At 35.3% G+C, this 10,668-nt stretch overlaps 1 protein-coding gene across 1 annotated transcript; it reads left to right on the forward strand.

Annotated features, from left to right (window-relative positions):
• Nucleotides 1–2,460: 2,460 nt before the first annotated feature.
• On the forward strand, nucleotides 2,461–5,201 carry LOC112794818 (uncharacterized). The gene is made up of 4 exons (XM_025836796.1): nucleotides 2,461–4,079; nucleotides 4,166–4,477; nucleotides 4,574–4,670; nucleotides 4,770–5,201. Exons 1-4 carry the CDS (start codon nucleotides 2,461–2,463, stop codon nucleotides 5,199–5,201), a joined length of 2,460 nt encoding a protein of 819 aa, XP_025692581.1.
• Nucleotides 5,202–10,668: the final 5,467 nt, after the last annotated feature.

Below are 10,668 nucleotides of genomic sequence, written 5' to 3' on the forward strand. Positions count from 1 at the left end.
CCGCCTTACTTTATCAAACAAAAGAGTAAACATTACCTTAACCTGGTCATACGCATGCTCCTTGGAAGCCTTGCTCATTTTCTTCCAACTCTTTGCACAAATTGGTAATTGTTGAAAATCAGACCCCAATGTCCCCAAGAACCCGCTCAATAAGCCCGCTGCCTGACCAACTTGTTGCAACTCTCTGTTATGGTGTAGAACGATCTTCTTTCCAGGAGGAAGTGCTAATGCCTCCTTAACAGTCAGCTCCATAGAAGAGATCACACCATTTTCTAACAGCAATGAACAAACTTCAAATGCTATTTTACTAAGAGAATATAATGCATGGAAAAGAATCATTACATTTACTAAGAAGCAAGCATCAAAAGAATACCTATGACATCAACAACCCAATAATCAGTGTCCTTTTTTTTGCTGTTTGCATTGCCTTGACGTTCAACTTCATGTGCAACAAACATGTTCTCTAGATGGTCATCAAATGACTCGATCTCATCCGCCTCCGGGTCATAGTCTGCATCTTCTGAATGGTCATCTACATCTTCATGTGAATCCGGTGGATGCTTTCTATTTGTCGGAGCTTGAGCGTCCCCAATGTCACCTGACGAATCCAGCCGTGTTTCATTGCGAGGTGGTCGAAAGGGTACAGCGTTAACACAGGATTGACGAGCACCGTGGCCTGAACGCGGAGGTGGAGGGGCTCTTGCACGTCGCTGTGCAATTGAAGTATCTGCTCCCGTATCATGCGTTCCATCCGTTTGCTAAGAACAAAGTAGTTAGAACATCAATTTATTTTGCGATTTTCCCACATTATTTTTTAAATAGGTGTATACGCTAAAAGGCAAATGAACATTTTAAATAACTTTTGCATTAAATAACTCACCGGATTAGCGTGGGTTTGACTATTAGGGCCGGCTACAATTCCGGCTGCATTACTAATGGTGTACCGAGGTTTCCTTGGCATTTGATTATTCCTTTAAACAACACAAGGTCATTACAGAACCAGCAATAGAACAACAATGGAATACCAAATAATGCACAATAACTATACCAATTATATCAATCAAGTTTCAAACAACATTTAAGACATTATATAGCAATTTTGTTGCTGAATAATAATAAATAAATGAAATTAAATAATCAATTCAACGTTTGTTATCAACTTTCAAAGGTGCTACTAAAGGAGACAAACTCTGTGGTGTCAAAGACGACATGGCAAAAACTTTTCATCCCCAACAAACATTTGTGTAAGTAAAATGAGAAATTTATGACACCTTAGCAAATCGAGCATTAGAGAAGTAGTTAAATAGAAACTTTTGATATGCAAATATCCATCGTATTAAAATTTTTCCTAAACCAGTCATGCCCAGTGTTGAGGCCGTAAACCAAAGGAAGGGGGTAACACTCATTAAAAATTGATACTTATTCAACCTTTCTATAGCAACAACTTTTTCAGGTATCTCTAATTAATTTTGGAACATGTTGCAAACGTCTGATTGGTACGTAACAGGTCTATCTTAAATGTAAAGAAGCAGATCATCAATAACCAAAGGGAGAAAAATTCAGTATCATAACATTTGGGTAGGGGTCGCCAAGGTTTGCATTTTCAAAAATCCAAACAGGATCCATTTTAGAACCAATTTTGGTGTTCGTGAAACCAAACTGGAACCGGATTAAAAAGAGACACCAGTTTAAAACGGGTTCGAAGAAACAAAAACCTATTTCATAGCGGCTTGAATATTTAAATCTGGTGTCATTTTTTAACCAGATGTTAAATCCAGTTTTTTAATATCGAAATTAAAAATCCGATTTTAAATCTGGTTTTAAAATATCCAAATTTAAATTAAATTTGTTATATTTTTAACATCAAATTTTAAAACTAGATTTTTTAATCACAAAGCCAGTTTTAATCAAAGTCTGGTTTTTTTATCCCTCCCTGTCCAAACCAGAGGAACAACCCAAGCCAACAAAAGAACAACAAAGCTTCTAATTAGCTTAACTTTTTTAGCTGGACAGATTAAAAAAAAAAAACCAGATCAACATCAACAAAAAGGGACAACAACATTTCAGATCTCGAGGTAAACAAAAAGCATCAAAGGACGTAAACAAAAAAGTGAGCAGAAAAAAAACACAAAGAACAATAGAATCTTCGAGGCAACAGATGAATGAATAACAATAACAAAATAATATCTTGTTCCTAAAGGTAAAAAGACAATCACAATCAACGCAGATTAATAGTTGGAGTAAGAACTAATTTTCAAAATCATATAATCAAAACGCAGCTCAACAATATATCAGATAAGCGAACAAACTGCAATTCAATCTCAAGAATAGCATGATTTTATGATGAACATAATTCTAAACAGCAATGTTTACGCACAATCCAGTTGAATCGGTAAGCACATGGCAGCAAAATCATCATCGATATAGTGGAAAAAGGTAGATGCATGCCCGAATGATTGCATGTTGTATCGGGGTGAGGATGAGAACGCGACGAAATGCAAGAAGTGTGGGACTTCACGATGGAAGCAGAAGACGCGAAAGGGTTCCGTTACAAAACTAAACATACCTGTCAGAAAAAATGGAAAGCCTCTCCCAGCGAAGACTCTCCGTTACTTTCCTCTTATACCACGACTGCAACGGTTATTCATGTGTAGCAAAACTTCATCTGACATGTTATGGCATAAAGAGGCAGATAATAACGATGGGTACCTGAGGCATCCAAGGGACGCTGAAGCATGGAAAGACTTTGATGCAAAGTATCCTGACTTTTCCAATGATGCTCGCAGTGTTCGCTTAGGCTTAGCAAGTGACGGTTTTAATCCTTTCAGAAACATGAGTACCACGTATTCCGTTTGGCCTGTAATTCTTACTCCGTACAATCTTCCTCCTTGGCTATGCATGAAACAGTCATCTTTTATTCTATCTATGATTATTCCTGGTCCTAAAATGCCGGGTAACGACATTGATGTTTTTTTGGAGCCCCTGGTGGATGAGTTGAAGCAACTCTGGGATGGTGTTGAAACTTATGATGCTAATAAGGGGACCACTTTCAAGATGCGTGCGGTGCTAATGTGGACTATTAGCGATTTTCCAGGGTTGGGAAATTTATCTGGGTGGAACACGCACAGTAGGTTAGCTTGTCCCACGTGTAACGTGGACGCTAAGGCTCAGCGACTAACATTCAGTCGAAAATGGTGTTACACGGGCCATCACCGCTTCTTGAACCAGGGCCATAAATATAGAGTAGACCGGAAAAGATTTGACGGACAAGTTGAAAGCAGAGATCCACCTATGAAGTATTATGGAACAGATGTCTTAAGGCAGCAGTCTAACTTGCAAGTATCGTTTGGGAAGAACCCAACTCTGACAGCAAAAAGAAGACGCATTGGTGAAGATGTAGATCAAGATGACTCGATTTGGAAAAAGCGGAGTGTGTTCTTTGAACTCCCGTACTGGAAGGATCACATGCTGCGTCATAACCTTGACGTGATGCACATAGAGAAGAACATTTGTGACAATCTGGTCTACACTATTTTAAACGACAGCGTCAAATCAAAAGATAATCTTAAAGCTCGCAAAGATTTACAGAGCATGGGCATAAGGCCTGAATTATGGCCGAACGAAGGTGGTAAATATTGTTCAGCAATCTTCACAATGTCGAATCCACAGAAGGATGTATTCCTGAAGACTCTACAGAACGTGGTCTTTCCAGATGGTTACTCGAGCAATATTGCTCGTTGTGTTGATATCCGGCAGCGCAAGTTGTATGGGTTGAAGAGTCACGACTGCCACATTCTAATGGAACAATTACTTCCAATTTTGGTGAAGAATGCATTGCCAAGTCCGGTATCGAATGTGATTGCTTCTCTGTCCTCATTTTTTCGAGAACTCTGTGGAAAAGCTGTAAATCCTATGCAGCTTGGTGCCCTTCAGGATCATGTTGTGCAAACTCTGTGTCAGATGGAAATGATATTTCCTCCATCCTTTTTCACTGTCATGGTTCACCTTACGGTGCACCTGGTTGATGAACTAAAAATTGGTGGCCCGGTACATTATCGGTGGATGTATCCAATAGAAAGGTTAGCATGCTAATAAACGCATTTAAGAATTCTGTTTCCAATTTTGTTACGTATATAATAAATGTTATGTCCTCATTATGTAAAAGGTACTTGGGACGATTGAAGCAATACGTGCGTAACAGGGCACAAGCTGAAGGCTCAATTGCGGAGGGCTATTTATCCGAGGAGATTTTGACATTCTGCTCCAGATATTTGGAAAATACTGAGACTAGAATCAACCGTCCTGCGCGAGTTGATGATCGACCTGTTGATATTACAAACAATACAGGATGTACTATGTTCCCTGTAATTGGAAAAGCTTCAGGGGCTGTATCACATTTTGCACTGACCCCAATGGAAAGAGATCAGGCACATCGTCATGTGCTAGTCAATTGTGAGGCCGTCGCTCCATTTATTGAGTAAGTATGCACATTACATCATTAAGCACGATCATAACTAATTTCAAACACTTAGTCGTTGGACTAATTTCTTGTTATGTCGTAAAGTAAATTTAGGTCAGAAACCAAGCGAAAATTACGGGATCAAACAAGGTCGCACTCTAGGATAGACCGTGTTGTGCATGCAGAATTTCCTCGCCGGTTCAAGCGTGAGGTTCGTAGAAATTTAAGCTGACCAACTTATTTGTGTCCTAGAATTATTTCTTGTGAAACCCAATTTTCACTACGAACAAACTCTGTTTTATGGTGCTAGGTTCCAATGGACAGTACCGTACATTCGAAAGAAATGAAGTTGCTGGCATGTGGTCCCATGCTTCAGGCGAGCCGGTTTGGGGCATACAACGTCAATGGGTACAAGTTTAGAACTATCACAAAGGAAGATGGGTTGAAAACACAAAATAGTGGAGTTTATGTATCATCTAATACAAGAAGTTATGCCAGCATGCGTGACAACAGAGTGGCTGTTGGTAGTGTTCCATATTATGGAAAAATTGTGGACATCATCGAATTGAACTACAGCTGCCATTTCACAGTGGTTTTGTTCAAATGTATTTGGGCTGATACAACTACGAGCAGAGGAATGAAAGAAGACCATCTGGGCCTTACCAGCGTTAATTTCGCTCGTCCAATTCACACCGGTGATCGAGAAGAGGATGAACCGTACATATTGGCATCAGAAGCTTAGCTTGTGTACTATGTACGTGATGAAGTAGATCAAGAATGGAGTGTAGTGGTTCATGTAAAACCACGAGACTTGTATGACATGGGAGGAGAGAATGAGGATGTTGAAGCTGCTTTTTCTCCTCAGCCCGGGTTGAACATGTCAACAGCAGGTGACATCAGTGATTTACAGTTGACAAGGAACGATGATATAGAAGACCCAGTAGCAGATGTTTCTGATAACATAGATTATGTGCCATAGTGAAAATATGACAAAACATGTATAGCATTTTTAGAGTATTTGTGTGTTTTTGATAAGTTTAACAGTGTTTATGATGTACGCAGTTTGCTGGTTACATTACTATATGTGTTTTCGTATTTGAATTAAGTTTTCATTACAAGTTGATTTTCATGAATGCCACCTATGTCTCATTTTTTCCAACGATTTTTGCTTTCAAAATTTAGTTGTCAAGGCTTTGTTGTTCTCATCATCATTGTTTTTGTTCTTAACCTCCAATAAAGAAAATTATGACATCGAGTAAATTATCTTGAATCACAATGTTGTTATCATTGACAAATATAGTTAATATAAAATGGTGTTGTAACAGGAGAAATGAAAACAGAAGATTTCTCATCATGCTGTGCAAGCACAACATTTGCTAACAAAATGGCTTTGGCCTCTCCATTCTCTTCATTGGAACATGCAATTACGGTTGCCAGAGACATATGGTCACGTAAGTTGAATGTTAGGTCTTGGTTGGAGGCTTTATCGGGTCGATCTTGTTCTAATGAATATTTGGAAACGGCAAACGAAGCTACCGTGCAGGTATGTTCATTAGCTGTACCCTTAAACACTTGAGTTAAACATTATTTGAAAAATAAAACTTTTAACTTGCTATATGCTTATGACATTATCCAGTGATTGTTGTTCCGTTCATGCCAAAATTTGTAGGAACTTCATGAATGGGGTTCAAGGTACGAGGAGAAATTTGGATATGTTTTTGTGACATTTGTAGCTGGTAGGACATCTGAAGACATACTTGCTGAATTAAAGGTATTTGAATAAATTTCTAGCACAGAAAGTGAATTACAGAGACACAATATTCTTTACAAAATAGACCATCTACTATACATTTTATTATGGTGCAGATGCGCGTTAGTAACTCGCATGGTGTGGAGTTGGAGATTGCTTCAAAAGAGGAATTGAAGTATATAGAACGTGCTATTAGAGAGCTTCTTTCCAAGAAAGCTGTCCAAACTACTGACGAAGGAGACGGTAATAATTAATTTTGTATTTGTTAATTTTGAAAGTCCTCTTTCCATAATTCCGAAAATTTTTTTCCTTAATAACTAGAATGACTAGGAAGTATTCATTATCTTTTAAGTAGATTAATATGTTGTTGGTTGCATGTTCATATATTCAGTGTCACCTGAATATTCAGGCGAAATAGTTGCTGACACTCTAGATGGAGCAGACACTGATTCAGAAGATGATTTAGATGCTATCTCCTCCGGTGGAAATGACATCTCCAGGGATGTTGAGCTTAATAGGGTTCTAGAAGAAAACAATGAAACTTTAAACACCCAACACAGAGAAGATGCCGTACATGCTGCAAAAAGGGGTTTCGATCTCAACAAGCTGCCATGGTTTGGAGATGAGTTATTGGATCCGGTATCACGTTCGTGCAGCGCTTTTTTGACAGAGTATTTCTGGCCAGGTCAATACGATGTTGATGGGAAAATTTGACTCAAAATTTGTTTGTCTACTTTAGTAACTCTGGTTTTTATGCTCTATTGAACTTTGTTTTGAGTTAGTGAATTCGGACGTTTAATTGATTTTTATGGTACCAGTTATGGTTAAATACAAACTCAGAATGGCTGATACTACAAGAGAAGACATGACTCGTAAATTTAGTTTTAGTTATCCATGTATAGATTTGTTTTTAAGTAATGAATTATTTTTTATTTAACACAAAAATTCAAATTTATTTAATGCATTAATTAAGTTGCAGTATTTGAACCTTATTTTTCCATTAAAAAAATAGCGAGGATTAGAACAATTATAAGAAGGCAATAATGTTTATACAAAAAAATTCAACTTAAAAAAATCTTGCAGCGGTTCGAAAAAAACCGCTGCAAAACGAATATCAATGTTTTCAGCCACTGGACATTTAGCAGGGGTTACATAAAAACCGCTGCAAAATGACATTATTTAGCAGCATCCCCTCAAACCGCTATAAAATCCGCTACAAAACGGTACATTTCACAACGGTTACAGAAAAAACGCTGCAAAATATGCTCATTTGGTAGCGTCTCCTGAAACCGCTACAAGAACTGCTGGCATATTGTATTTAGCAGCGGTTAAGTAAAACCGCTGCTAAATAACCGCTGCTATCTGCCGGTTTTCTTGTAGTGCTACACTGATTTTAGGCTCCAAGAAAAATTTGAGGATATTGATTAATGAAAAGCAAGTAATGAAAAAGAGCAAGCTCTTGCTGAAGATACTTTTTGTTTAGCACCCTGTTATTTGACATGTTTTATTATGAACTAAATTGTGCGTTAATAACTTTAGTTAGTTATAAACTTATGAACTGATCTATGTATTGGAAAACCAGCATATTAGAGACATGTATATCTTATTACTGTACAAATAATTACTTGCTTTTGATTAGGTAAATTAGGATATATTATGCTATATTCTTTTGGATTGTGCTTATAATTATATTATGTGCTACTATCTTATTGCACGTATCAGAGTCATATTGTATCATCTTATTTTAAATAAAAGAAAAAAAATATTTTAAATTATACTCACAATTATTTTGTTACTATATTTTCATACATTGATGTGCTAATATATTTGAAGTGTTATCCAATCTCATTTAACATTAAATGAATCCATAATAAGTTGACAATAAAAAACACAACTAATACTAAATTCATTAGCATAAAATATAACCTTATATAAGATTGGTTATATTCCAAAAGCATTACAGACCAAAATAATAGTCACAATATACCTAACATAATTTTACCTCATTCATGTCTTAAAAACAAGTGCAATCAGGATACTAACATACTCAAAATCGCAATCCTAAAACATTTGTTATCATATCCATCACCTTGGGATATCTCATTCTGAATTTTCAGATTTACTTTCATATCTAACTCCTTCACTATATGTTATAGCTCCTTCATACCTCCTTTCCATTAAAATATTCCGACAAGTAATGTCCTCATCAATATTTTTTTCAATTAAATTACACCTAGCCACTTGAAACACTTAGAATGTGAAACTGCTGTGATTTGAAAATTAAACCCAAAATCTCAATTGTAAAAATATAAAAATTATACAAAAATTAAAAAATATACAAAAAAAATCAAATTCATACAAAATTATAAATAATTACTTACATTGTAATTAGGGCATTTTAGGAAGAACTTATCAGAATTAAATTTTGTACAAGATTGAAAGAGAATTGTATAACTGTCATAGTGATATTTGGGAGAGACAAATTTTTTTTCTGTCCAACACTCCCAGAAGAAAAAGAAAAAGTGTAGTTCCTACTGTCTCCACCAAAACTATAATCACCCAAAGTGCGACTCCTAGCTAGTTTCTGACGAATAGTTTCTACGGCTCATGATGGTAGAAATAGTGGCTACATAAAGAAAAAGTGACAATAACGTTAGGGTTAAACAATAGAGGTTGCTCATGTTCTTCTCCTTTAAGAAGAAAGGAGGATGTTTTTATAAAATTAATAAGGGTTAGATTGGGTAAGCATTTTAAGTTGGTACTTAATGGCTAGATCACTATATTAACATGCCATGTAGGCATGTTCCGTTAATTCCAAAGAGAGATAATTGACGCAGGAGCTAATGGTCTTACAGGATTAAAGCTCAAGAATTGTTTAAGAATTTTGGGGGTGGGAGAGGGGCTCGTGATCCTTAAAATTTTTTTTAGATATATATATATATATATATATATATATATATATATATATATAGACACACACACTAAAATAGTCTTAATAGAACTTTGGTCCAAACTAGGACGATAACTGTCGATTTAGCTGAAAAACTTTAGTTAAATTGAAACTGATAGCTTTATATTAAGATAAAAAAAGTTTAATTATTGTGTTAGTTTTTATAATTTTATCAAATTTTTAATTAGATTTTTATTTTTTTTTCAATCGGGTCTCTACACTGTTTTTAATTTTATAATTAGGTCTTTTATAGTGTAAAAAAAGTTGGAGAATAAGATTTATCAAACAACAATATAAGGACTAATTTATCAAACAACATTAATTTTCGAGGACTTTAAGAGAATACAAATTTATTGAAATTAAAGTGTAAAATCTAAAAAATAATTAATTTCAAATCTTTTTTTCTAAAAATTGTTCTGCGAATCCTTTCTATAACCTTAAGAAAATGTGAAGATAAAATTCAATGAGTAATAAACAAAGCAAAAATATATGATATTGCATCAAAGTACAAGATTGCTTACCAATTTTATCATATTTCCATTGAACTTTGTGCGAACCTTATGCAACAGAGGCCAATTTGGAGCTATTTATGGAAGTTAAAAATTTCTCACAAGATTTTGTTCTTTGCGTGAAAAATCTTCCATGGTAAGCTTCCTGTTCTGCTTCTCATTTACCAGCAGCTCCCATCCACTCTGGCAACTTGTCCAACCTGCAAGTTAGCTCCAAAATCACTCATGCACTGTCTAATTTTCTGTGGAGATATTAATCTAGTGTAGAAGAAGAGTCATTTGTCTTACGTCATTTCAGACCATAGATATTCCTTGTTCTTCGATTGGTGGAGGGATTCGATGTTACAAATTGGACTTCAAAGAACAAGCGCTCAGACAGCTTCATTGGTTTTGATTATAGTTTGGAAAATTTAGAAGAAAAGGTGTCAGTGTTGGGAATAAATAGTATGACCACAATCCAATCAATCATATATCAAATAATTTGTTATTGTTATTATATTAAAATATTAATATAATAAAGTTCTTGATTAAATTTAGAGATTTATCATTGTGATAGTAATGATAATAATGAGATAAATCTTTTATAATTTTATCTAAATTGTTCTTGGTAATAGGATTATTAAAAAGAACATTAATAATCTGAAAAAATCAATATATATAATAGTCTTTATTGGATGAAGATTAATATATCTTATTTATTAAATTATATATATATATATATATATATATATATAGATGGTGCATATACTAGTTAAATGGACATCAGGTATGATTTAAATACTTGTAGAATTAATGATTAGTCAACATAAGAGGACGTGAGGGGGATCGAGAGAGTGTGAGGTGGGGAAACACATGGGGGGGACAAATACACAAGGTAAACATGGTAAAGATCCTCGAGTTTGGAACAAAGAAGAGTATCAACGACTGAAGCTTGATTCTTTCTCTATCTTCGTCGACAACTTGCCGGAGGATATCTCAAAAAAGGAACTGTTTAATACAT

Source organism: Arachis hypogaea, chromosome 4 (assembly GCF_003086295.3).
Source record: "Arachis hypogaea cultivar Tifrunner chromosome 4, arahy.Tifrunner.gnm2.J5K5, whole genome shotgun sequence".
In the NCBI taxonomy this organism is placed as follows: domain Eukaryota; kingdom Viridiplantae; phylum Streptophyta; class Magnoliopsida; order Fabales; family Fabaceae; genus Arachis; species Arachis hypogaea.

Coding starts and splice junctions, on each gene's coding strand:
- LOC112794818 (XM_025836796.1), top strand. CDS start 2,461: ATGTTGTATCGGGGTGAGGATGAGAACGCGACGAAATGCAAGAAGTGT. Junction 4,478..4,573: donor GCCGTCGCTCCATTTATTGA/GTAAGTATGCAC, acceptor AAGTAAATTTAG/GTCAGAAACCAAGCGAAAAT. Junction 4,671..4,769: donor CTCGCCGGTTCAAGCGTGAG/GTTCGTAGAAAT, acceptor TTATGGTGCTAG/GTTCCAATGGACAGTACCGT.